General features: G+C 37.2%; 1 protein-coding gene across 5 annotated transcripts in view; it reads left to right on the top strand.

The window, feature by feature from the left end:
• Nucleotides 1–22,855, top strand: part of tanc1b (tetratricopeptide repeat, ankyrin repeat and coiled-coil containing 1b) — a 533,291-nt gene that overhangs the window by 164,460 nt on the left and 345,976 nt on the right. For all 5 annotated transcript variants that reach the window (XR_013197101.1, XR_013197102.1, XM_077215807.1 and 2 more), the window contains 8 exons: nucleotides 1,061–1,668; nucleotides 6,269–6,377; nucleotides 9,041–9,163; nucleotides 12,638–12,874; nucleotides 13,360–13,542; nucleotides 15,345–15,423; nucleotides 22,304–22,437; nucleotides 22,533–22,656. Coding sequence is in view for 3 of the 5 variants with exons in the window: in XM_077215807.1 (XP_077071922.1) it covers nucleotides 1,061–1,668; nucleotides 6,269–6,377; nucleotides 9,041–9,163; nucleotides 12,638–12,874; nucleotides 13,360–13,542; nucleotides 15,345–15,423; nucleotides 22,304–22,437; nucleotides 22,533–22,656 (1,597 nt within the window). In the remaining 2 variants the exon portion in view is untranslated. The remainder of the gene's footprint in view (nucleotides 1–1,060; nucleotides 1,669–6,268; nucleotides 6,378–9,040; nucleotides 9,164–12,637; nucleotides 12,875–13,359; nucleotides 13,543–15,344; nucleotides 15,424–22,303; nucleotides 22,438–22,532; nucleotides 22,657–22,855) is intronic.

Here is a 22,855-nt window from a genome sequence, read left to right as displayed (position 1 = left end):
GATTTTTACAGTTGTTTGTTTATTTGTTTTATCATTTTGTTTTCCTGACCGTAAGCGTTAGTTCAAGGTCTAAAAACTCTGCAAATAAATACAAATATTTAACAATATACATTTTTTATAAAATAATGCTTAATATGATTTCGTATGATTCATTGTTTATTTTTTTAACTGTTTAATGTTTGTGTGAAGGATTTTAATTGGGAAAAAATTTTTGATGTTAGAAAAATAATGTTTTTAATGAGAATTTGTCTTTTGCAAAATATAAAATAATTTTAAAAAATGAACCAAAATAAAGCTACTCTTTATGCCTAATTATAATGTTGGGATTTTTTCCATTAGCTTTTATGGAAGAAAAAAATAACAACTGAATTTTTACTGTAAACGTCAAAAAGTCAACAGGTTGACCAAAACATAAATGTAATTTGTCCACCTCTGGGAAAACAAGTCCTGTCTATATAAGGGTGTATTCACACCAGGAAAGTCCGCTAGTTCACTTGCTTTGGTCTGGACCAAATACAATATTGACAAATGTTTGTTTGGTGTGGTTCGTTTTCACACTGCCCTTTTTGCAAGTAAACCAAAATTTGTAAACAAAACTACTACTTGTGCTAAGGTCATTCATTCATTGGAAAGAACCTTACCAACCTTACCAAAATTAATTTGCTGTATTCACACTTGCCCAAAAGATCCGCACCAAGGGGGGAAACAAACTTGAGTTTGATTCAACAAACCAAACAAGACAGGTGGGAATACACCCTAAGGTTTATGGGAAACATTCTGGGGCCGGTTGCATAAACCTCTAAGACTAGTCTTACAAGTTAGACATCAAATTTGTTTCTTTTAGACTGTTCATAGTTTTTTTTATATCAGTTACATAAAAACGTAGATTGGTCTAATTTAATACCGAAAAGTAAGACTGACTGCCACTGACTAACTGCTAGTGGGTCATACTAGAACTTAAGACACTGTCTTAACGTAATGGCTATGTTTATGCAACCGGCCCCTGGATGTATTTCTCCACTGTGAGACATGTCATGACATTCCCGACCTGTCTTTACAGGAGATCACCAGTCTTCTTCCCTTCTCCAAGATCAGCCTGGACGAATTCTCGGATAACAAGGAGATCGTGACGGACCTGAACGCCTACATACAGTACCGAATCAACGGCAGCCAGAACATACTCAACAACATCTCCCTCAACGGCAAAGCCGACCCCGTCATCGTGGGCAAAGTCAGCTCCCACCTGACCTCCCGCAGCCAGGGGTCATACCTGTACCTCAAACTGACCCTTGACCTCTTCGAGAAGGGTCATCTGGTCATCAAGAGCGCGAGTTACAAGGTGGTTCCCGTCTCTCTGTCGGAGCTCTACCTTCTGCAGTGCAACATGAAGTTCATGTCTAATTCTGCGTTCGAGCGGTCTGTGCCGGTCCTCAACGTGGCGCTGGCGTCTCTCCACCCCATGACGGATGATCAGCTGTTCCAGGCGCTGAACGCGGGCAGCGAGCGAGGAGAGCTGCTGTGGGACGACTTCCAGCAGAGGATGGAGACGCTCTCGTGTTTCCTCATCAAACGGAGGGATAAGACTCGGATGTTCTGCCACCCGTCCTTCAGAGAGTGGCTAGTGTGGCGAGCGGATGGAGAGAGTTCGGACTTCATGTGTGACCCCAGGTGAGCTTCAGTGTCGTGCAGTTTGGCGTTTACAAAAAATGTCTTGCAGGAACTTGAGAGAGTGGAGGAAAAACTGGACTACGGTTTCCTACTTATGGTTAAACAACATCGTTGAGTACAGTAATGTTGACTGTTTTGGCTGGGTGATATATAGCTGACTATTTCTTTTATGTGTGTGTGTGTGTATGTATGCTTATGTGTGTGTGTGTGTGTGTGTGTGTGTGTGTATGTGTATGTATATATATATATATATATATATATATATATATATATATATATATATATATATGAAAAATGTGTTATATATATATAAAATATAAATTATATATCAATATATACAGTATATACATGCAAATATTTCTTAAATATATACATGCATGTGTGTGTATTTATATATACAAAATAATTATACACGGTACTCACACATTTATTTTGAAAACACAAACTTTTATATTGGATGTGTTAATTGTTTCACACTCCTAATATATAGATATATTACACTCCTACACATACATATATTTAGACAAACCATCAATTCAACATTTCAAACAGTCATTGTAGCCAAATAGATTTATCTAGTTAAAACATTGATGACTCCTAAATGAAACAACTCTAATGCTCTAATGCAAAATTTAAATGAGAGATGCTATTGAAATATGTCTTTACACTCTCATATTCGTACGTCTAATGACACAGTCATATAACAACTTAATGACCAGAAAAAATTATTGCAGTGTTCACGATGCTGCTTAATTTTACATCACCTGCAAAATCATTGCAAATGCATTGTTAAAGAGATGGTTCACCCACAAATTTAAATTCTGTCAGAATTTGCTCACCCCCAAGTTGTTCCAAACCCGTATGAATTTCTTTGTTCTGCTAAACACAAAATAAGATATTTTGAAGGATGTTTGTAACCACACAACAGTTTAGGGTCACATTGACTTCCATAGTATGAAAAAAAAAAAACTATGGAAGTCAATGGGGTTCATCAACTGTTTGGTTCCGAACATCCTTCAAAATATCTTATTTTGTGTTCAGCAGAACAAAGAAATTCATACAGGTTTGGAACAACTTGAGGGTGAGTAAATGATGATAGAATTTCCATTTTTGGGTGAACTATCTCTTTAATATACAGTCGCTTTAATAAAGAGCCCATAGCTTGACTCTTCTATTGAATATTAATGTCTGCATTTTTATGCAAATCCAGGAACAAATTCATCCCCACAAAAGTTGAAAAATCACAAAAGCTGCATATTATCAGCTCTGAGCTTGTGCACTTTGGCTATTAAAGATCACTTAATGTAAGGCTAGAATTTGACAGTTCTGTCAGGTGCTGTAAGCGATTTCTGAGAAATGCAGTTGGAAGTGAATCTGACCAAGCACTAAAACACACTTGTAGCCAATCAGCAGTAATAGGGCGTGTCCACTCATAAGGGGGGACGCTCCTGTGTTGCATAGCATGTTCATAAATATGGGGGCGGCACTATCAAGATCCTTCTGGGTAGGGGATTTCAAATATCAACAGCGTTTCTCAGAAATCGCTCACGGCACCTTTAACACTCTTAAGTCCTGCAATAAATTCAGATGAAAGTCTCAAGCTCTATTCATTATGATGTGTGAACTATATTGTATGTTTAAACGGATATTTAGGTGAGGATGTTGTTCTCTTTCATCTCTTGAGCTCCAGACACCGTTGAATTTACTGACTTCATTAAAATAAGAACAGGAGTTTCTTGATTGGATACAGACAGATTGTGCTTGTGTATGCGAGATTCCAGATCTGTCTTCACAGTCGGCTAATGCAATATCGTGATCTCCTTGATGAGATGATGAAAGCCAGTGCTGATTTGAGATGTCTGTGCAACATCCTGTTTCCTCTTATTTTATTACTTTGAAATAAATGACTTGTCCAGCTTTGATAATAGTCAGATGTTACTAAAACCAAAACATCTTCATGAATTGAAATAAATCAATAACTGAACTAATAATAAAAATAATAAAAAACTCAAAATAAAGACTAAGGGCTCTATTTTAACGATGTGAAACGCAAGTATAAAACGCGAAAAGTAAGTTACTTTGTGGGCGGATCTCCTCAAAAATGCAAATCTAAAATGGGTTGGTGTGAAGGAGCTACATTACTCATAGGTGTTGGTTTGGGCGTAACGTGCAATAAACCAACCAGAGCGTCATCTCACATTCCCTTTAAAAGCAGGCGCGCTTGTTCTATGGTGGATTGCTATTATAATAGCGGATTTGCCAGCGGTTCACAGCCAAGGAGACCGACGGTCTCATCAGGGCCGTAAAAGACAGAGAAGTGACAATGTATGGGGATGAGAGAAACCCTCCCAAATTAGCTTCAGTTAAACAGGCGTATAATAATTTGGGTAAACGTGTAAGCTTGATTTATGCCTATTTTTTCCACATATCTTCATGGACACTGAAGTGCCAACTAGCCTCTCCCTATGGAGGATCCCTATACCACTCTACAGATAAAGCGTTGTGGAATTTTTCGGTTCGCGTACCTACCCGAAGTGATAAGATAAAATAAAAATTCTGCATCAAAATTTATAGACAAGTAGTTTGTTTAGGCATGGTTTGTAAAGAATTACAAACCTGCGCACATATATTCAAACGCACATAACTATAGAATCAATTCTTGATGCGCATGTGAACGCCATCAGCGTCTATCACAGGTTCACGTTTAAAGTCTGTTTAGAGAGAACGGTGTCGTCTTAGCGGCCCCTAATTTAATAACAAATGATCATTTAGACGGAAGTGAATCAATCAAAACTAACTTTAACTGGAAAAAACATTTTTCAAGAGTCACTATAAAACCAAACCAATCTCTGTTACCTTAAATTATATGTTTATCTCTGTAAAGCTGCTTTGAAACAATCTACATTGTTAAAAGCACTATATAAATGAGGATGACTTGACTTGACTTGACTTGACACCACAATGATTTCCCTCGTGTGGTAATATTTTTCCTTGTAATTATGTATGTTTTGCAAAAATGGTCACTGCTGCGTCTGTGTATATGGGAGAAGCAAAGTGTATGCGCGATGTGCACACGCTACATTATGGCCAAGTATGCGCTCTTAAAATAGCATCTGAATAACGCGCCACTGAATTTAGACTAGGTTTTTCCTGGTCTGTGGCGGAACTGTTTTCTGAAACTGCAAAATAGCACCAGGGAACGTTTGCGCCGGAACACACCACCTCTTTTCACTGAACCGCCCCGGGAGCGCAAGTTCATTCCCTAATTTACCGACGTGCGTCTGTGGAGGGAAAAGTCCGCTGTGCGTCAGGTGCAAAATATGAATGATAAATGCGTCGGTGTACAAAGTCAATTGCGCTGGGTACAAGATAGGGCCCTTAAGCTTAAAAAAAAACCCCGATGTAGTCATTTAAAAAAAATTAATCAAAATGATGCTAAAACAATTGTGTATATATATATATATATATATATATATATATATATATATATATAGTAACTTGATTGGTGGATGCTGATGAGCTGTGGTGATCTTAGACTAATTGGGATTCTGTCCCTCTCCTATTCTCATTGCAGTTTGTCTGAGCGCTATGATTGGGTCGTCTGTGTCCTATTCATAACTCGCCTTCCTGAAACCCTCTCCGGGTCCGGGCTAGAAAAGTTGGCTCTGAAAAAGAGGGACTTCTAAAAAGTTCCCTGCGACTCTGCCTTGTTATTCCACCGCTTAAAGAGGGAGAAAGGGAAAGAGAGGGAATGAGTTTAATGTAGAGGAGATATAGTGCTGATCAAAGCCAGCTGCATTCATGCATGGCCTTTTAATGAAGCTGGGTTAATTAACACCAGTGAGAGCTGGGGAACACTATTCCACTCTTCTTCTGCGTTCCAGACCGACCCAACGCATGCCAACACAGAGCCTTGCATCAAATACAGAGCTTTTAACCAAAGATTTACCTCCAAGAACCTCGTTTGATCTCGGAGATTAAAAGATTTGACCCGAAATTACATGGAATTGATCCTTCATTAAAACGTGGGGGAAAAAATCTGATTTTTAAAAGGCAGAAGCTGACGTGAAAATGTTCTTGTATGCACACAGTTAGTGAACTAAACTACTTTATTGGCACATGACCTCAAAGCACTGCATATTTAATCGGTCAGTGGCATCCACTTAACACTTAACATTAAACGGATATTTTTCTTTTTTTAAATTAAATTGTAATCTAAATGGTCTTAACGTTTGGCAGTCAAATAACGATTCAAGAACTTGATGTTAAAAACCACATCTCTACAAAATTATTTGAAGAGTCTCATATTTAAAAAGCTTACAGCCATTTTCAAATTCATCCTTCACCCTTTTGCTCTCCTCAAGGATATGAATGAGAATAAATGTTTTGATTAAACTTCTAAAAATACTGTGTAATAAATAGTAAGAGTGAGCGAAAAATAAAAGCAGGATTATATTGTGTTTGTGATTGGCTGTTTTTGGGCAGATAAGAGTGTTTTTGCAAACTGGTTCTGTCTCTCAGTGCTACTCCTCATCTTATTCCGTCATAAATGCGTGTGTGTTATGGGACAGGCATTCACACAGTGTGTGTTTCTCTGCAGGAGTGGACATGCACTGATGGCCTTCATGTTGTCGAGGCAGGAGGGGAAGTTAAACAGACAGCAGACTATGGAGCTGGGCCACCACATCCTGAAAGCACACATCTTCAAGGTATCTATCTATCTGTCTGTCTGTCTGTATGTATGACTATCTGTATGTCTATCTGTCTGTATGTCTATCTGTATGTCTATCTGTATGTCTATCTGTCTGTCTGTCTGTCTGTCTGTCTGTATGACTATCTGTATGTCTATCTGTATGTCTATCTGTCTGTCTGTCTGTCTGTATGACTATCTGTATGTCTATCTGTATGTCTATCTGTATGCAGTGCCGGCGGTATGGGGGGGCATTAGGGGGCAATGCCCCCCCAAATGTCTTTTATGCCCCCCCCAAATTGAATTATGATATAATTTACAAAATAATATCAGTTTAATTTAATTCACATTTCAGTGAGAAATAATAAAAATATATGTCTACAAACTGCTCATTAGCTGAAAATATAATAAAGCTGACCTAAAACCACAGTGTGGCGCTGTGAGAAAACCCACCTGCCGCCCCCCCCAATCACTTGCACGTTAATACATGAATGAAATGATTTTCAGTTGGCGCGAGATTCCTGACTGCATTCAAAACAAAGCAAACAGATGAAAACTGATAAACTGTTTTGATAAAGGTAACTACATGATGCTTTTTTAATAGTAGGCTACTGTAAACGCTTATGTTAGAGCAAAGCAGAATAAAGATGTGTAGCTTTTTTTCTCTCTTCCGCCAGTGAGATAGCAGTTAAACTACTATCCTGTCAGTGAGAGACTGTGTGCATGTTCGTTAGCTTTGTTTATAATAAAGCTGTGGTCAGAGTCCGTCTTGCAATTTTTTGGTATAGGCCTATTTAACCCTTATTTAATAAAATTTCTTAAGAGTTGCACGTCTTGCAACAATGTCTAATGGTTTATGTGTTTATTGTATGGGTTGCATCACTTCATGGTACTAGCTAACAGAAAAGGCAGTAGCAATAAATATAGGATATCTGATATCCGAAAGGTCCCCATACCTAGTGCCCACCCATTGAAAATAAATGCCCCCCTGCTGAGCGCAGTCTGAAGCCGGCTCTGTCTGTATGTCTATCTATCTGTCTGTCTATCTGTATGTCTATCTATCTGTCTGTCTATGTGTATGTCTATCTATCTGTCTGTCTGTGTATCTGTCTGTCTGTCTGTCTGTCTGTCTGTCTATCTGTCTGTCTGTCTGTCTGTCTGTCTGTCTGTCTGTCTATCTGTCTGTCTATCTGTCTGTCTGTCTGTCCATCTGTCTGTCTATCTATCTGTATGTCTATCTGTATGTCTATCTGTATGTCTGTCTATCTGTCTGTCTATCTATCTGTATGTCTATCTGTATGTCTATCTGTATGTCTATCTATCTGTCTGTCTATCTGTATGTCTGTATGTCTATCTGTCTGTCTATCTGTCTGTCTATCTGTCTGTCTATCTGTCTGTCTGTCTATCTGTCTGTCTGTCTATCTGTCTTGGAGGTCTGCACAGGCTTTAAACTGAAGCCCGAACCTGGCCCGTACCCGCGATCATTAAGCCCGAACCCGAGGTCCATTCTGTTTCTCACAGCAAATACAATTTTTGCAATATGCAAGGTTTCAGCGCCGTCCTCCTCTGATTGAAAGTTAGTCCAGCTGCACTGAATTTCCTCTCGCTGCTTCTGCTACTTGCAGGGATGCTGAGGATACTACGGGCCAGTTTTGACAGTAAGGGGAAAACACCGCTGTTGTTTTTCCACCAACCCAAGAGATCCCGCTCTTCTTCCATGTCGTGGTTGCGTCTGGAGTATTGAGTAACTTCATCTGCGGTTTCACCGAGGGGCACGTTCACCCACTCCTCAAATTCTGCCACTATCTATATATATATCATTATCATTATCATTATATTTGAGAGAGAGAGCCTGTGTGTCTGACTGTGTGTATGCACATATTGCACATCTGTGCACGTATGTACTTTCTCTCTCGCGCGTGCCGGTCACCACAACACAGCAAGCAGACAAAGCACACGGCACGCAAACTATATATAGCCTATTTAGTTTTTCTTAGTTAAACCCGAACCCAAGGCTGTTCATTAAACATTAACCCGAACCCGACCCGAAACCCGCACATTTTTCGGGACCCGGCGGGCTCGGGTCGGGTAGCAGACCTCTAATCTGTCTATCTATCTATCTGTCTATCTATCTGTCTATCTATCTGTCTGCCTATCTGTCTGTCTCTGTCTGTCTATCTGTCTATCTATCTATCTATCTATCTATCTATCTATCTATCTATCTGTCTGTCTGTCTATCTATCTATCTATCTATCTATCTGTCTGCCTATCTGTCTGTCTCTGTCTGTCTATCTATCTATCTATCTATCTATCTATCTATCTATCTGTCTGTCTGTCTGTCTATCTGTCTGTCTCTGTCTATCTGTCTGTCTATCTATCTGTCTGTCTGTCTGTTTGTCTGTCTGTATCTGTATCTGTCTGTATCTGTCTGTCTGTCTGTATCTGTCTGTCTGTCTGTATCTGTCTGTCTGTATCTGTCTGTCTGTCTGTATCTGTCTGTCTGTATCTGTCTGTCTGTATCTGTCTGTCTGTCTGTCTGTATCTGTCTGTCTGTGTCTGTCTGTCGGTCTGTCTCTATCTGTCTGTCCGTCTATCTCTTTGTCAGTTCATTCATTCACATATAAATGTATAATTCAAATAATTATTATATTATATGTATGATGTGTGTGTGTTCCTTTGAAGGGTCTGAGTAAGAAGACTGGTGTGTCGTCCAGTGTTCTTCAGGCGTTATGGATCAGCTGTAGTACTGATGGTCTGTCTGCTGCTTTGGCCTCTCTTAGGAACCTCTACACACCCAATGTCAAGGTCAGCACACACTGTTTTCAGCGCTCTTGGGTCCAGATCTTTTTGCCCATTCATTTTCTCCACTCAAGTTTCAGAATTTTCTTTCATAAAGAGACTTTTTAAAGGTACACTATCTAACCTTTAGGCCCTCTATCGGTTAAAAAACGAAACTGCATGGATTTTTTTGAAGAACATTGTTTTGGTTGTGTTTCGGCTCTGCGTGACCGTCAGGATGAATATGATTATCCTTCTGCTCATGAAACATTCACTACTGGGTTTAAGAGATTTTGGCCTGGTTTCACAGACAGGGCTTAGATTAAGTCAGGATTAGGCTTTAGTTTAGTTAGGTAGCTTTTATAAATGTGCCTTAGAAAAAAAAAACATTACGGATGTGCATCTTGAGACAAAATGCTAGTTTCTTGTCGGCGCAAGTTGCTTTCAGTTAAAACAGCTCAAACATGCATTTTAGTCAGGGACTAGACTTAAACCTTGTCTGTGAAACCGGGATAACAAGTTTAGATGTTGATTTCTGTTATAGTGCAACATATGACAATTTATCTGTTCAATAAAATACTCTTATTACCTGTTGAGCAATAAAAACACCATAATCTCCGCGTCGCTTTTACACCATTTTAAATCCCTCAGTTCTCGCCATCTCCAAAAACCTCGCCAATATTGATTTTTTTGTTTTATTACGAGCTCTGTCTCATTCTCTTTTCTCCAGCAGACTCTCCTCTGTTCGGCGTTTGTGTAAAACAGGTGATTCTGGAGGTTGGAGATTTAGCTGCTCCATGTCAACATTTCTTCCTTGTTTTGACAACTAACCTCTGACCTCTCACACCAGACACACACACAGACACACTCAACTAACCTCTGACCTCTCACACATAGACACACTCAACTAACCTCTGACCTCTCACACCAGACACACACACACAGACACACTCAACTAACCTCTGACCTCTCACACAGACACACTCAACTAACCTCTGACCTCTCACACCAGACACACACACACACAGACACACTCAACTAACCTCTGACCTCTCACACAGACACACTCAACTAACCTCTGACCTCTCACACCAGACACACACACACAGACACACTCAACTAACCTCTGACCTCTCACACACAGACGCACTCAAATAACCTCTGACCTCTCACACCAGACACACTCAACTGACCTTTGACCTCTCACACCAGACACACACAGACCCACTCAACTAACCTCTGACCTCTCACACACAGACGCACTCAAATAACCTCTGACCTCTGACCTCTCACACCATACACACTCAACTAACCTCTGACTTCTCACACCAGACACACACACAGACACACTCAACTAACCTCTGACCCTCTCACAACACACACACACACACACACACACACACACACACACACACACACACACACACACACACACACACACACACACACACACACACACACACACACACACTCAACTAATCTCTGCCATTCCCACACCAGACATGCGTCAAAGCAGCCGGAGCAACTTTTCTCTATTAACGGATATGACGAGACACACACTGGCGAGTGACATATATGATATATTGATTCATTATTTACTAGAGATGCGCGGATAGGCTATTATTTCAGTGTTTGCCTCTGACCTTTGACCCCCTACTCATCTTCCCTGTTAAAGCTCCTTATGCAAACATTTATAATGATACATGATCATTATAACTGCTGAAGTCCAACGTTCAGACATGGTTCAGGCATGTCACTTAGTTTATTCAATAATGTGTTTATATAATAGATGTGTGTATGTAAATGAATTTCAGCAACTGTATTTAACAAACAGGAAATGACCCAAGCACTGATGAGCTCTTCTTAACACTAAGTTTGATAGTAGAAAGTTTTGATTGAGATATTTGAATACAATTTCACATTGCTGTAATGCAAAACAATCTTGTGATTGTCTGTATTGATCAAACATTGAAATCCTCGGTTCAGATTAATGCCTCATGTCTTCACTCCATCGGTTTGATCCGGAGATTATAAAAGAGAACTGATAAATGTAGGAAAGGACACTTGACATTTTAAGTAATGACCAAACCATTTTAGTTTTAGGTCATTTAAAGTAAAGTCGTCCAGATGATTCCTCTGAGCTGGACTGTGTGTAATAGAGGACGGCCGCTGCACTGAGACTCCAGAGCAATTATCAGCAGGAATGATGGATTTTAGCTTAAAGCAAAAGTGATTTTATTTTCATCCTCATCTTATATGTCCTTGTCCTTATGGTTCTTCCTCCCAATGCGTCTTCTTTTGAACACTATAGACTGCAAGCACACATTGCTCACAATGACAGATGCAATGAACTTTCTCTACCCTTTTTTTCAGTTGAGTTCTGTTTCTGGTTTTAGGTCCATTAAAATTAGCATTGTGATATTTTCATGATTAAAAAAAGCACATTTGCAATAATAGGTTTTATTTTTTATTTTTTAATGAATAATTACTATAATACACCATAAATTCATGACAATACAACAAATACTATTTTATATATATATATATATATATATATATACTGTACATTGTTATATTTGTGGTGTTATAATAATTAATTCTGGGGAAAATGTGCTTATAAGTTAAAAAAAATCCTAAAATGTTTCATTTTTAATGCTATATATATTTAATATATTACATACCGCATATTACTTAACACAGTATAACGCTCCTAGCGCCACTATCTTTTCAAATTTTACTTATGTATTGGGTGTATGTTTTTTTTCTTCTCATAACCTTTAAACTCTTTCACTGCAAGTTGATTAAATATGGTGCTTTCAGTTCCTGCTAACTCGCTTGCACCAAACTGTAAAATGTATTGTATGTTTTTTTTCCCTCTCAATGTAAATGAGTCGTCCTTGAATTCTTTACATTTCTCTCAGTGAATGTTAGTCGAGTTTGGCCCCTGTAATTGCTGCGTGCAGCTGTGTTTTATATTTATCTTTCGCCTCTTCTTCTCCATCTCTCTCTCTCTCTATTCCTCAAGGTGGAGTCTAAACATTCTCATTTGGTTTTGGTAAATAAAACAAATTTCATTTCCAGGCGTTCACAAGCCTCTGGGGCCGCGCAGCCGCTGCTGATTAAACGTTTGTTATTCATACGCTTATCAAAAGCAGAATCCAGGCTGATTAATGACTGGGACACAATGTGCCGCCTCGCGCTGGAGCTCTTAATGAGTCTGTGAATTGTGATCAGCATGCTTTACCAATCAGCAGTTTGTTCATAGTGAACTTTAAACACAGGATGAGGGATTGTTTTACAAAGAAAGACAATATGAGGGCTGGCTGAAGATAAATGGCAACCGACAGCTCCGAACGACTGAAAATCAAAGTCGATTTTAGGGATTTGGTTGAAGAGTCTGAAAGAAAACTAAATGATGTCTTGGGGTTTTGATTCAGACACATAATAAACACAATCATACATCATTTGTCAGTCTCTAAAGTGTCTCGTATCTGTCTCTAGGTGAGCCGTCTGCTGATGCTGGGTGGAGCGAATGTCAACTATCGTACAGAGGTGTTGAACAACGCCCCGGTCCTCTGTGTCCAGTCCCACCTGGGCCATCAGGAGATGGGCGCGCTGCTGCTGGAGTTCGGAGCAAACGTGGACGTGGTTTCAGAGAACGGCATGAGCTCTTTGTGTTATTCAGCGGCCGCTGGTCATCTGGGGCTGGTCAGTCTTCTCTGTAAGAGAGGAGCCAAGGTAGAGTATAGATGTATATTTATTTTCAGTGTTAGAAAAACCCATTCAAATTTTTCAGTTAAACAGGATATTTCACAAGAAAATAGTTGGGCAGGACTTTATTTTATCCATTCAATTAGTTGAATTGGAAAATTCGCCATTGGAAATAATATGCAAAAATTAAACAGTCCCAATAACAGTAGAAAGTAAACAGGGTTCACTTTGCATTTATGAATTTAGAAGATGTTTTTCTCCAAAGCAAGTTTAAAAGCAATATGCCAAAGAGCCAAAGATTTTAGTAAAATCAAATGGCAGATTTATCAGACTAGATTAGGAAGCAAGGTAGAGAAGATATGAAATACAAAATATATATATATATATATATATGTTTTTGATTTTTCTGGAATCACTCTTAATCGATACCGCTAACCTGAGACTTATCTGCGAGATGCATATATTCATGTTACATGCATATTGATTAATTTACACATGGCGTTTGTGGTCAGGTGGATCACGTGGACAAGAGTGGCCAGTGTGCGCTGGTGCATGCAGCCCTGCGGGGTCATTCAGAGGTCATCGAGTGTCTGCTGGAGCTGAGCTGGAGCAGTGAGGGTCAACATGACCTGAGCCTGAAGAACAAAGCGCTGCAGCAGGGGCTCATAGCGGCCTGCAGTATGGGACACATTCATGTAAAAAATGCAGATCATCTCATAACACAATAAATTATCTGTTAGAATACAGTATAATTTTGATTACTCTACTCAACCATAGCAGTAGATATTGATTTATACACTTGTTTGGGAGTCGTTGTGGGTGTATTCTTCACAATCTGTGTTTTCAGAGCTGATTTTATTTTATATTTTACATACTTTATATTAGCTAAACATTCAACTAACTATCTGACTGCAAAAACAACCACACTAAACCCCTAATTAAACTTACAATATTATAATGTATGTCAAATGTTGGATATAAAAAAACCCAGAGGAATTCATTACAGGGGCATTTTTGCCTTAATGAATATCTCACCATTTGTCAAGTCAGCTTTATTTCTATAGCACTTTATACAATACAGATTGTCTTAAAGCAGCTTCACTAAAAAAAAACAGATAAATAACAGAATCAATAATGCAAACTTCATCAAATATGAGACAAATTCTGCTGTAAAGCAGCTCTAAAAAGGCAATAGTGTCATGATCGGTTCAATGTTGATTCAGTTCAGTTTAATAACAGTGATGTTGTTGCAAAATGCGTTAATTATGAAACAATTTTTTTTTACAATCAATAAGATCAATTTCACAGTACTTGGGTCACTTTTTCAAAACTCTTCTTCACACAGTTCTCATAACTAACTTTCAGTTTGGCACAGCAGTTAATTTTACATTTAAAATGCACTAAAACTATCAAAACACATCATGCATGTCTCAAACCTACTCATTCTTCCGTGACACTAACACATGTTGTTATCCAGCAAACACACTGTCACTTATAAAAGAATTACCTAAAAATACATAAAACTGGCAGCAAAACAAGAATCACACTCCGTAACTGCAGTAAATGTTACATGGTCCTTGTTTTCCCTTGTGTATATGTTAATGAAATTAAAAGACTAACGCCTGTATAGTTGCTGTATAGGAAAATATATTGCATTGCACACTAAAGAAAATTGAAAAAAGATGCAGAAAAGCATAATATGACCTCTTTGAAACCATTTGTGTGCACCTACATACAGGCACAAGAGTGGGTCAACTAATGTGCATAGTACACACTTATATGAATGTCCAACTGACACAAAATCAGTTTTGTGTGCACGTGCAGTGCACACAAGACCTTGAAGTACAATAAATCTTATAGATGTTGTGAGGAAGCATGGCAGATCAGCCCTAGCAACAGACCAGTCTCTAATGTCCAGCTGTTTGAGCCTTTAACCTTAAGCTCTTGTGTGTTTTATTTTGTGTTGAGATTGTGCCAGCATCAGCGCTTATTCAGTTAACGTCCTGTTGCTCAACCCAGATAGTTTCATGGTTGCAGTTAAGATCCCCAATTAACTTATTGCAACTATTGCCAGTAGTGTGAATTGAAGAAAAAATGGAACCAGCCATGAAACTGTAGTTTGCATTATTTTTCATACCAATATTAATAATTTCTTATGACAGTGGCGTTATTTTGCCCCCCCCCCCCCCCCCCCCCCCCCCCCCTGTTTTTGTAGCCAGTGTGATTTTGATTTACATCACTTGTTACATTAGCAATGTAACTTAAAATTTAAAAAAAAACATTTTTAACAAAACTTTTAAAAAATACTTAAAACACACAATTCCAGACTCTGGAGAGTAACTTCACAAAAGCCCATTTTTACTCTCATATGCCTTTTCTAAACCCTGATTTCAGTCCCTAAGTCTTGCATGCTGCCCACTGGGGACGTTCCAGAGTCTTCGTTTGCTGTTCTGCTCCAGTATTGTGTTTGATTTATTGTGAGATGGTGTTTTGGCAGGTGCTGGAAGGCTTGTTGATGTTGAATAATGAACTGGCGGTGCAGATTGATACCCATGACACACTGTGGGGAGAAACAGGTACGTTCAGTTTCTCTCTGTCTCATTTCTCCCACCATGTCTTTATTTCTGTACCGTTAGGAGTCAGAATTACAGTCAGTGGGAAGCTTGCAGTAAATTGTAGGTGTCTGTAGTCAGAAAATACATTATTAAAAAACAAGTGTTTTATTATTATATCGGATAGGGCTGCTTTATCTCAATATTTTTTAGCCTTTTTAAGGTATTTTTATATATACAGTATATATATATATATATATATATATATATATATATATATATATATATATATATATAAATGTAAATAATATCTTAAAAAGGGCTGAAAATATTGAGAAGTATATTTGTTGTGATGTAATGGTTAAAATTTACCACATTTCAATTTGTTTCAAGGTTCTGTAGTCATGGCTGTTTCAGTAAATATCTGGTATATCGCTATTAGAGTTACACTGAATAGGAAATCAGAGGCAAATACCTATAAACAACATTTTAACAGTGATTTACTCCAACTGACAACATTACCAATATTTATTTTCCAGTGATCCCCTTTTATCTGTCAACTGCATTTGAAAGCAACACTCTTAAAAAATAAAAGTGCCATACATCAGGCTTTTGAGGAACGTTCATTTGTTCATCTTTTAATCGTAATTGTATTGTATTGCATTGCATTATGTTTTAAAACTATATTGATATTTGATCATAAAACTAAGCATTTAAATATCATCTAACTAAAACATATTATTAGCATATATACACTGACAACCAATATGCCAGCAAGAATTTTATGTAAGGTGTCGGTTATAATGTTATAAAGATCTCATTGATATATATTACAAGTTCTCATTTTTTAGCCATATAAATATCAGTATCTGCAACAAAATGTGTATTTTTGTTCAGTTTGGGTCTCTGAATAGAATTAAGATGTTTTTTTCGTCCTCGAGTATGAGCTCCATGTTCTCACTACATCGGACTATATGAGCCATAAAAGGCTGATGTATCAAACATGAAAAAAACTTGTTTTTTTCCCCCTGACTATTATTTCATCAGTCTTGCTATATATAAGGTTAAAAGAACCATGTTTTTTTTTAGTTTAAAGTGTTGTTTAAAGGGGTTTGCGACAGACTGGCGCTGTGATGAGTGACTCAGCTGTCTTCATCGGTGTGTGTGCAGGGTAATGCGGCTCAACATTATGATCAGGGTTTGAAATTGACACCCGCCCAATCCGGGTAAAAATCAGCTGTGGCGAATTTAGCGCAAATCCTCAACTCGTGACTCATTATGATGTATTAAATACGGCGTATTGCGTAGAATCTGCGCATATCTGGCTTACTTGAACACACACGTCACTACGCAAAAAATAACGGTGCGCTTGTTCATTTGCATTGAAGCAATAGGGAAGATTAAAAAGCATTTGGTTAACAGAAAATACATAATTATTTTCCAACATCCTACATTTTTTTAATGTTTTTCTTTCTTTCTTGCTGGCAATTACAAATAAACTTATGCAAAATAGCAGCCATTTATATAGTTATTTCTGACCAGATTACAATGTAGTCTATTACTTGTGGTGAACACTATTAAAAAATGCATACTGTATGTAAAACTGTGGGAACCTTGCTATCTAGCAAAGAATATTGATGGGCGAGAATATCATGGTTTAACAATTCTCAATATCAGTTTTGATACCACAGCAAAAACTGAATTTCAAACTCTTTTGATTTTTTTTTTTTTTTTTTTGCAGGTAGTCCAATTTTAAGTATAGTCATTTTATATTTATCTTATTTAAAGTTTATTTGTTTCTATAGGTTTATTAAAATTAGAAAGCTTATCTAAAATTTTAAATTAGAATTCATTTAGGATCATTTAACACTATTTAGCCAAAGTTTTTTTTATTATAAATTTTTTATGAACAATAAAAATAAAAGCTGAAGATTTTTTATGGTGTATCATTCATCAGTGCTTTTTTCCCCCCACTCCAACGTTCCAATAGTTCCTGCCCACTAAAAGCTGCACGGATAAATTTGCTTACGGCACAAATAGGCCTATCTATGTGAACGATTTAGAAAAAGTTCCATCGATTCAGACTACTATATAATCGCTATGATATGTAGGGTTATATCACCCAGTAACATGCAGTAATGCTTTAAACACATTTGATAAGCTAGTTAATAAAAACTTTTGCGCATCAACTAGTTCAGACACCCAACTACCCCCCCCCCCCCCCCCCCCCCCCCCCCTCCGACTTAGCAGTGGATCAGCGATTTTTTTTAAACAAAAATTTAAATAAGGTGAGGATGTTGATGCACAAAATCAGTAACCTGATAAAAAGGTTGACTGGCAAAAAAAGTTTTCACTGGTAAGTTAGGTAGGTATACATACTTTATTGTCCCAATGGTAAGATTATTATTTTTTTTGAGTTACAGTATGAGATAGAAAGTTGCAGAATGTTTCACAGTACGATGTCTTTTCTTCCTCAAAAGATCAAGGAGATTTTGATTTGTCATAACATGAGGCCACATAGAAACATGCATATCTCAGCTTCATGTATGTGTGTGCATTGAGGAAGTCAACAGACTACAGGAGGACTTTTAAACTCTACAGGGACGTGAGACATTGAACCCAAACAGCGATTCAACCGATAAGAGTGTTAAAGCATCACAGCTCTTTCCCCAGGCAGCCGTTCACCTCTGAAAACCTGAAACGAGACACTTTCTCATTTAACATGGGGTTTCCTTTGGCTTGTACATTAACACTAAAGTTGAGGTAGTCTGTTTTTAAAAATATATATATATAAATAAACTTTATTTAGTATTCTAATATTACATTTGTTTTTTTCTAAATAAAGGTCCAAAAAAGGAAACAATAGCACAGTATACCAAATGTATAAAAATAAGGGAACTCAAAAAAGTAATAAAGAAACCAATAGTTAGGTAAATAGAGAGTCTGTTTTTTGATATATAATTTTTTATTATTTTTATATATTTTTAAGTTAATTAAATGAAATATTAATTGAAATATTATTTAAAATGAGATTGCATTTTATTTTATTATATCCTTTTTATTATATTATAATATAATATAATTTATTATATTTAAATTATTTGTATTTATTTATTTATATACATAATATTATAATATTATATTTGTTTTTATTTCCAGGCCTAAACAATCATTGGGGAAGAATTAAATTTATTTTCTTATATTTTTATATTTTATAATAACAAATAAATTCATTCGTTTATTATTAATTTCCAGGCCTGTAAAAGTCATGAAAATGAATGAAATCTTATATAAATATCTATTAGCATTAGAGATTGCTCTTTTGTCCGTGTAATACCTATAAAATATTTTTTTTTAAGACCAGTAGTCAACAATGACAGAAAAATATTGGAAATACAGTTACCTAACCCAAATACCTAACTCAAAATAAAATAAATTAATTTCTTTGAAATCATCCTCCATACAAAAGACAGTCTCAAGACAGATACTACCTGCCGGTCTGCACCAGAAGACCACAGATGTTCATTTCTTCTGAGTGCTCTTGTGTTCTTTAATCTTCAGACCAGGATCAAACCTCTCTCCACACAATCCCACTAACAAACAGAGCCCAGATGAAGGTCACTTCCATTATCAGACCGCCTTGAAGCAGGACCTCCAGACACACATTTCTCTTGTGTTCTCCCTGTCGAGCGCTCTGGATTCAGCAGATGCATTATAAAAGGCTTTAGGAATAACTCCTGTTGAAATGTGTGTTTCCCTGAGTGAACTTTTCTGTTTGCTGGGCTTTTGTTTGTGTGTTGCTGTTTATCAAGGACATGCAGTAATTGTGTTTCTACATTGTTGAAATTGCAGCTGAAAACATTATGATAGATGGAGAATCGTCCTCATTTGACTTGTTTGATGCATTTCCTTTATAACAAAGCAAATGAGCTTGAATCTTTTCACATTGCTGCATTCAATAATTGTAGTTTTACCCATTTTCACAGCTTTTTATATTAAGAAATGTTTATCAATAATCATGTTAGTTATCTTTGATGAAAATTCAAAGACTAAATGTTTACTGATAGATTTAACAGCACAGGATGGATCCTGCTGTAGTTATTGTGTGAGCAAATGTCAATGATAATTTACAGTGTTGTCATCAGAAGTTGCACTATCTAGGGTGCTAAATGAATGCTAGGGTGTTGTTACAGTATTTGAGTGGTTGCTAGGGCATTGCAAGGTGGTTGCTATATATATATATATATATATATATATATATATATATATATATATACAGGTATATATATATTCTGTGTAGTTGTTAAGACAGACCGATGTATGGAGGGATGGATAGATTTCTTCATGGATAGATCTTTTTTAATGTGGAAGAACTTTTGAGTTGTGAAAGTTGCAGTGTGTCAGCACAATGAACTCTTTTATCATGAAAGATCAAAGAGATTTTGATTTCTCATGGGTTTAGCCCTGTGATGTGTGTCAGATATGCTGTGTGTGATCCAGACTACAGATTCCCGCTGTTTATACAGTTGCATTGTGGGGGATTGTGTGGGACAGCTCAGGGTAGCAGATGCTGTGTCCATACTGACGCCGTTTGGTTTCAGTGAACCCTGCTTAAATGTGCTTAACTCCAATCAAAATAATGTAATCACAATCTAAAATTGCATTATTGTTCTGAAAATAAGCTTGATTTTCTATAAGCTAAATATAATTTTTTAGGGTTTTGGTTTGATTTTTGAAGTCACACGTGACCTGGACATGTTCTTGATCCGTGTGAAAGTTCACTGTTGTTTGTTGTGGTCTGTGGATATAAAAAGAGAGCTTTCTGGCTTCTTTCTGTCTGGTTTGTTTCTCGAGCAGCAAATATTCGAGTTTATGAGCTCGCAGGTCTGCTGAAACACGACTGGAGTTAAAGACGACCGAAACACCATGACGAGAAAACGTGGAGAGATCAACTGATTGACCCTCGGCTCGATGAGATCAGTGTGAATACCGTTTAATTTCGATCCTGAAACACCAGAGCAATAAAAAGCCCATGTTCTGGATTAGTTTACGATGCGTCCCTTTCTGTATTTTTGCATCACCCCATCTTTCTGCTTCTGAATAAAAGCGTCACTCTTCGGTACGGATGGATGTTGTGGTTCTTGAAGACATCACTAATGGCACAGGCATCTTCTCCTAATGGATCCTGTCACTCCGGCTGTGTGGACGTGTAGAGTCCCGTTCCTTTAATCGCACTCAAACTGCAGAGCTAAGAAGTTAGTCATGTGACCATCTGTCCTAGACGACCCCGTCAGACCCGACATGAATGTTCTGGCCAGAGAGAAGCTTCCAGAACACAGTCTGTTCGTTATGAGGAGAGAGACTGCTCTAATTAATGATCTATAAGTGATCTCTTCAGATTCTCTGGCCTTTCTTTACTGTCCTTAAAATATTACTATAATTATTATTTTGTAATTCTGTCATCAGTTCTGGAATCAGTGCTATAAGTCCTGATGTGATAAACTGTAAAATGCAAATTAACACACACCTATGATGCACATTGAATATTAATGCATCAAGTAGAGATTATATAGATTGTATAGCTTGGAACCATAAACTAAATACAATTATGCTATTCATGTTGTCTTAGAATTATTTTAATTACTAGATTCTACTTTTTTTTATTTTGATATTTCATTTTATATTATATTATAATTATTTATATATTATATTAAATATTTTAATACATTAAATGTTATTTTATTTCATTGATTAATAATTGTTAACTTTGGTTAATGTATTAAGTAATATGAACTAACAATGAGCAATACATTTATTACAGTATTTATTAATCTTTGTTAATATTAGTTAATAAATATCCAGCTGTTCATTGTTTGTTCATGTTAGTTCACATGCATTAACTAATGCATTAACATTTGATTTTAATAATGTATTAGAAAATGATTAAATCAATATTAACTAAGATTAGTAAATGCTGTAGAAGTATTGTTCATTTTCATTTGTTTACCAGTGTTATTTTAACATCTATTGTTCGTTTTTGTCCTTTCGATTTTATTTGTATATTTTCATTTTAGTTAAATTTTTTGTAATTTTGTGTTTTTGTTTTGTTTTTAAAATATATATCAGTAGGCTACATTTTTTTAGTATGTTGTAGTTCTTCGCTTTAGTGTAGTCAAGTCAAGTCACCTTTATTTATACAGCGCTTTTTACAATACAGATTGTTTCAAAGCAGCTTTACAGAGACAACAGGAAAATAATGTTGTAATAATATTGTTAAATATAAAATTAAATGTCCCCAACTATGCAAGCCAAAAGCCAATGGCGACAAAGGTAAAGAAAGGCAACAGTTAGTTATTTTAGAATGAAAATTTAAGTCCACACGGACACGGGTACTTTTATAACCGTGACTTTTTTTACGCGGTTCGGCCGTTCGTTCGTCCACACAGAAACGCAGTATCAGGTCACTGAAACCGAAGATTTTTGAAAACCCCTGCCAGGGTGAGGATATTCAGAAACGCTGGTTGCAGTGTTGTCGTGTAGACAGTAAAACCGGAGTTTTTGCCTTGCAACGTCAGAGTGTGCGCCGTTATCCGCTGTGTTTGACATCAGATTGTGCGCCGCTGCATACGTCTTGACAGTGCTTGATAGCATGTTTTTGCGTTTTCATGTAGACTGAGATTTTTTTTTGAAACCGAGCATGTGTGGATGGGATTTTTTTTTTTACGCAGGAGGAAAAACTCCTGTTATAAAAATACCCGGGTCCGTGTGGACTTGGCCTAAGAATGAATGCATATTAAGAGCTTTTATTACAGCTATGTTTTAGTTTTTTTTTCAAGAAATAAAAATGTTTTTGAATGTTTTTGTTTTAGTGACTGATATAACGAATGCCGTGCTCTTGAAACAGGTCTGACTGCGGCTGCAGGACGGGGGAAGGTGGAGGTGTGCGAGTTCCTGTTGGAGCGGGGAGCGCAGGTTCAGCAGGTGAACAGGAGAGGAGCGTGTGCCCTGTTCTGCGCAGTTCGACAGGGACACTGGCAGGTGGGACGCTGCAAAACACCTGAACCACTCAAACAGCAGGACTTCCTCTCCAGAATTTTTTTAATGAATATTAACATGAATATTTATTCTTGCAGATTGCAGATCTGTTGCTGCAACATGGGGCGGATGTGAATGTAAGTGACAAACAGGGCCGCACACTGCTGATGGTGGCCGCGTGTGAGGGGCATCTCAGCACGGCAGAATTCCTCTTATCTAAAGGTGAGTTATCTAAATGCACTCTGAACTTTTTTTTATCAGCATAATCAGTAACACAACTTATTTCGATAGTCCATTTTAGACATTCCACTAACAATAAGTAAATTTGCAACTACATGCTAGCTCTCATTAGAGTATTAGTAGACTGTCTGCTTAATATTTGCCAACACTTTATTTTGATGATCCCCAACAGACATTATAC

This window comes from Siphateles boraxobius, unplaced genomic scaffold (genome assembly GCF_051911475.1).
Source record: "Siphateles boraxobius isolate OS27281-9 unplaced genomic scaffold, OSU_SipBor_1 7, whole genome shotgun sequence".
NCBI classification, from domain to species: domain Eukaryota; kingdom Metazoa; phylum Chordata; class Actinopteri; order Cypriniformes; family Leuciscidae; genus Siphateles; species Siphateles boraxobius.
This window is presented reverse-complemented; position numbering and strand designations above follow the sequence as displayed.